The sequence below is a fragment of the Chrysemys picta genome, chromosome 1, assembly GCF_011386835.1.
Source record: "Chrysemys picta bellii isolate R12L10 chromosome 1, ASM1138683v2, whole genome shotgun sequence".
In the NCBI taxonomy this organism is placed as follows: Eukaryota; Metazoa; Chordata; order Testudines; family Emydidae; genus Chrysemys; species Chrysemys picta.
In genome coordinates, this window is record NC_088791.1 from 325,240,899 (window position 1) to 325,246,353 (window position 5,455).

At 51.1% G+C, this 5,455-nt stretch overlaps 1 protein-coding gene across 1 annotated transcript; it reads right to left on the reverse strand.

Annotated features, from left to right (window-relative positions):
* Nucleotides 1–2,272: 2,272 nt before the first annotated feature.
* On the reverse strand, nucleotides 2,273–4,881 carry LOC135980926 (uncharacterized). The gene is made up of 2 exons (XM_065581555.1): nucleotides 3,931–4,881; nucleotides 2,273–2,936 (listed from the first exon to the last, which is right to left on the reverse strand). The coding sequence occupies exons 1-2, from the start codon at nucleotides 4,505–4,507 to the stop codon at nucleotides 2,461–2,463; spliced, it is 1,053 nt and encodes a 350-aa protein (XP_065437627.1). The 5' UTR covers nucleotides 4,508–4,881; the 3' UTR covers nucleotides 2,273–2,460.
* Between the last annotated feature and the right edge of the window lie 574 nt (nucleotides 4,882–5,455).

The following is a 5,455-nucleotide window of genomic DNA, read 5'->3' on the forward strand; positions in this document are numbered from 1 at the left end:
AAATCCTACTCTTTAGGCTCATGCAAGTAGTCCCATTGACTTCAGTAGGGCCTTGTCTACACTACGAGAGTAGTTCGATTTTACTTGCATCGAATTTTTGTAATCGATATTGCAAAGTCGAACGTGTGTGTCCACACTAAGGACAGTAATTCGACTTTGTGCATCCACACTAACGGTGAAAGCGTCGACATTCGAAGCGGTGCACTGTGGTCAGCTATCCCACAGTTCCCGCAGTCCCCTCTGCCCATTGGAATTCTGGGTGTAGCCGGCAATGCCTTCTGGGTAACAAAATGAGTCGAGGGTGCTTTTGGGAAACTGTCGTCATCCGTCCATCACTCCCGCCCTCCCTCCCTGAAAGCGCCGGCGGGAAATCAGTTCACGCGCTTTTCCAGTCATTGACAGCGCGGACGCCACTGTACTCCGAGCATGGAGCCCGCTGCGACCATCGCTGCAGTTGTGGCCGCTCTCAATGCCTCGCAGCTTATCATAAAGGTTTCTCTGAGGCAGATGCAGAAAAGTCAGGCGAGGAGGCTACGGCACCGCGGTGATGTCCTGAAGTCTGAGAGTAGCACAGACCTGTCAGAAAGCAGGCGACCCAGCGCCGAGGACATCACAGTGGCAATGGGTCATGTTGATGCCGTGGAATGGCGATTCTGGGCACGTGAAACAAGCACTGAGTGGTGGGACCGCATAGTGCTGCAGGTCTGGGATGAATCGCAGTGGCTGCGAAACTTTCGCATGCGGAAGGGAACTTTCCTGGAACTTTGTGAGTTGCTGTCCCCTGCCCTGAAGCGCAGTGACACCCGGTTGCGAGCTGCACTGAGTGTACAGAAGCGAGTGGCCATAGCCCTCTGGAAGCTTGCAACGCCAGACAGCTACCGGTCAGTCGCGAACCAGTTTGGGGTGGGCAAATCTACCGTGGGGGTTGTTGTGATGCAAGTAGCGAAGGCAATCGTTGATGTACTGCTGCCAAAGGTAGTGACCCTGGGAAACGTGGAGGCGATCATAGATGGCTTCGCAGCGATGGGATTCCCAAACTGCGGTGGGGCCATAGATGGAACTCACATCCCTATCCTGGCACCGGACCACCAGGCCACCCAGTACATTAACCGAAAGGGCTACTTTTCCATGGTGCTGCAAGCACTGGTGGACCACAGGGGACGTTTTACCAACATCTACGTGGGATGGCCGGGCAAGGTTCATGACGCTCGTGTTTTCAGGAACTCTGGTCTGTTTAGACGGCTGCAACAAGGTATTTACTTCCCGGACCACAAAATAACTGTTGGGGATGTGGAGATGCCTATAGTCATCCTCGGGGACCCAGCCTACCCGCTAATGCCCTGGCTCATGAAGCCCTATACTGGCGCCCTGGACACTGAAAAAGAACTCTTCAACTACCGGCTGAGCAAGTGCAGAATGGTGGTGGAGTGTGCTTTTGGCCGTCTCAAGGGGAGATGGAGAAGCTTACTGACTCGCTGTGATCTCAGCTAAACCAATATCCCCATTGTTATAGCAGCTTGCTGTGTGCTCGACAATCTCTGTGAGAGCAAGGGGGAGACCTTTATGGCGGGGTGGGAGGTTGAGGAAAATAGCCTGGCTGGTGATTACTCACAGCCAGACAGCCGGGCGATTAGAAGAGACCAGCGGGAAGCGCTGTGCATCCGGGAGGCTTTGAAAGCAAAGTTCCTGAGTGAGCAGGGTAACCTGTGACTTTAAAGTTTGTGTACTGAGAAGCTAAACCTGCCCCCGTTTCTTTACCCAGGTAATGTTGACTATCCTATCCAGTTACATACCCCCTTCACCCCCCCTCCAACACACGTGTCGAAATAAAAATAGTTCTACTTTGTTAAAGCACACCGTTTTCTTTAATACTGTTTTCGCGGGAATTTTTTAAAACTGGGACGCAGACTGTGGTGCGGAGCGGGTGTAGTGTTGTGACGCGAATGCAGCTTCTGAACTCAAGGATTGACAGGCTCCGCTGCGGTGGGATGCTTGTTTCAACGGAGCCTGTCACCCCTCCTGATCGGGACTGTGTGTATGGGGGGTCTATTTGACTTTGTGGCAGGGGGAGGACGGTTACAGATCCCATGCTGTGTGGCTCTGTGATCCTGCCTAAGGACCGGTGCTTAAGATCTGTAACTGCCCTCCCCCGCCACAAAGTCACAGAGCAACCCCCCCCCCCCCAACATTACATCAAAACAACCTCCCAGACTAACCGGGGCAACTAGTCACTGCATCACTGCACTGTGTATGTGCCCTGCTGCTGTGCCTGCCCCCGACTATGTACCCTGCCAAAGGAGACTGTCCTGTCCAATTACCAACCCCCTTTCCCCTCCTCCTCCAAAAGAACATGATTGAAACAGTAGTTAACAGAAACGAATTTTTTATTATCAACTACACATGGCATTGGGAGGTGAAACTTGGACGTGGGCTTGTGTCAGGCGGGAAGGAAAGAACTTTTCAAATTTTGGGAAATGAGAGCCTTCTGCTACTAGAGCTCTCTGCAGGGGTGGAGTGAGACTTAGCAGGGACTCTGCCGCCTCTCCTTCTTTGCACTTTGGGTGAGGTGGGTATGGGACTTGGTGGCGGGGGAGGGCAGTTAGAGATGGACTGCAGCGGGGCTCTGTCCTCCTGCCTCCGTTCCTGCAGAACATCCACAAGGCGCCGGAGCGTGTCCGTTTGCTCCCTCAGTAGTCCAAGCAGCGTTTGAGTCGCCTGCTGGTCTTCCTGCCGCCACCTCTCCTCCCGATCCATGTTGGCTTGGTGCATTCGGGTCAAGTTCTCCCGCCACTGGGTCTGCTGTGCTGCCTGGGCTTGGGAACAGGCCATAAGCTCAGAGAACATGTCCTCCCGTGTCCTCTTCTTCCTACGCCTAATCCGCGCTAGCCTCTGGGAGTGTGATTCCAGGCTAGGTTGTGAGACAGTCGCAGACGGGGCTGTGGAAATGGGAAAAAGGGAGTGAATTCCTAAGAAAGATAAATGTAGTTGTGAACAAAGAACATAGTCTTTCTCTGTGAACAAGACCATGCACAGCACCTTTCACATGCGCACTCAGCACAAGGTCGAATTCTCGGCCTTCGCATTCAGTGCCTGGGGTCTTGAACAGCACATTTGAGAAGCGAGGCAGCACAACGGAATTTCTGTTGCAGGCAGACATGGTAAGCCGTACACTTGTGGCAGTTTAAAACTTTTATATTACCACTGGCCTCATTTCACATTTAAAGCAATGTCAGTCCCTGCTGCCAGCAATCCGGCAAGCGGGAACTCTGCCCCTGTCCCACCCCCTCGCGGCTGTCCCCGGGAACGATCCCTTTCGGCTGCCCCTCTCCCGCCTCCACCGCGTGGCTGCAAACCAGCGGTTACAGTTCTGTAAAGGAACGGGAAAGCAGTCCCAACACTAACATTCCCCTACCTAATTAAAAGCAGGTCACCATGGCCGACATCACCCTGATGAGGATCTCCGAGAGCGACAAAGAGAGAATGCTACGGGAAAGCCTCCAAAGACCAGGGCCGTATGCTGCCCTGCTGTGCAGAGCAATGATCCCCGAGTACTTGATAATCTCGTGGCGCGGCAACGTGTCGTACTTCGGAGGACCCAATAAGGCCGCTCTCCCCAAGAACCTCATGCAACGGCTTTCAAGTTACCTCCAGGAGAGCTTCATCGAGATGTCCCAGGAGGATTACTGCTCTATCCCCGGACATATAGACCGCATTTTACTGTAGCTGCAGTAGCAGGGAATAAACAGTAGAGCGGCTTGTGCAGGACAATCACTGAAAACCGGACATTGCTAGATTTCTTTTCAAAACTTGCACTGCCCCTTACTAAACCGTTAAGCGCCTAGGGCACACTAATCATGAACAACCCATTCTTTTAATTGTTAATATTCCTGTTTTGTTAAAAATAAATGTTTAGATGTTTACAACACTTACTGGCTGATCCTTCACCAGATTCTGTGTCCGGGGTAACGGCTGGGGACGCTTCGTAGGGGATCTCTGTAAGGGTGATGAAGAGATCCTGGCTGTCGGGGAAATCAGCATTGTGAGAGCTGCCGACTGCCTCGCCCTCCTCATCTCCTTCCTCATCTTCCCCGTCCCCTAACATGTCCGAGGAACCGGCCGTGGACAGTATCCCATCCTCAGAGTCCACGGTCACTGGTGGGGTAGTGGTGGCGGCCGCACCGAGGATGGAATGCAGTGCCTCGTAGAAACGGGATGTCTGGGGATGGGATCCGGAGCGTCCGTTTGCCTCTTTGGTCTTCTGGTAGCCTTGTCTCAGCTCCTTGATTTTCACGCGGCACTGCGTTGCATCCCGGCTGTATCCTCTCTCTACCATGTCTTTAGAGATCTTCTCGTAGATCTTTGCATTCCTTCTTTTGGATCGCAGCTCGGAAAGCACGGACTCATCGCCCCACACAGCGATGAGATCCAGGACTTCACGATCAGTCCATGCTGGGGCTCTCTTTCTATTCACGGACTGCACGGCCATCACTGCTGGAGAGCTCTGCATCGTTGCCAGTGCTGCTGTGCTCGCCACGATGTCCAGACAGGAAATGAGATTCAAACTGGCCAGACAGGAAAAGGAATTCAAATTCAAATTTTCCCGGGGCTTTTCCTGTGTGGCTGGTCAGAGCATCCGAGCTCGCACTGCTGTCCAGAGCGTCAACAGAGTGGTGCACTGTGGGATAGCTCCCGGAGCTATTAGCGTCGATTTCCATCCACACCTAGCCTAATTCGACATGGCCATGTCGAATTTAGCGCTACTCCCCTCGTCGGGGAGGAGTACAGAAGTCGAATTAAAGAGACCTCTATGTCGAACTAAATAGCATCGCAGTGTGGACGGGTGCAGGGTTAATTCGATGTAACGGCGCTAACTTCGACATAAACGCCTAGTGTAGACCAGGCCTAGGAATAGGAGTGAGTTAGTCAAGCGGGATTACATCTGATGTAAAGAAGATATACAGTAGCCATGGTTTGCTTATTCTCACTTTAGGTCTGATGTGACAGGGAGCTCAGGGCTCTCAATTGATAACCCAGAAGTCAGCACATTGCAAGAGATGCTCAGCATGTCACAGGATATGGCCTTGTAGTGATCAATGTTAATTGTAATATGGCAAGGGGAAATAGACATAGCTCATCAATTAGGAGTGGCCAAATGCATCAGCTTCTAAATTTCTAAGGAAATTTTAACAAGAAGAAAAGAGCCATGAAGTTCAAGAAAGAAAAGCTCGCTATAGATATTTAAGATATCTGAGATCTGAAAAGAAATCAATGCAAATAGCAGCTAACAGTTACCAATTAATTATTGATGATCCAATTTAACTCACTCTTTATGCTATTCAGTAAAATTAATGTAATTTAGCCATCAATAATCATATTTATAAAATAATGATGGAGGAAAGTTAGCTAACAATAATACTGATCAATACATTTGTTCATCTAATATAATTTATTAGTA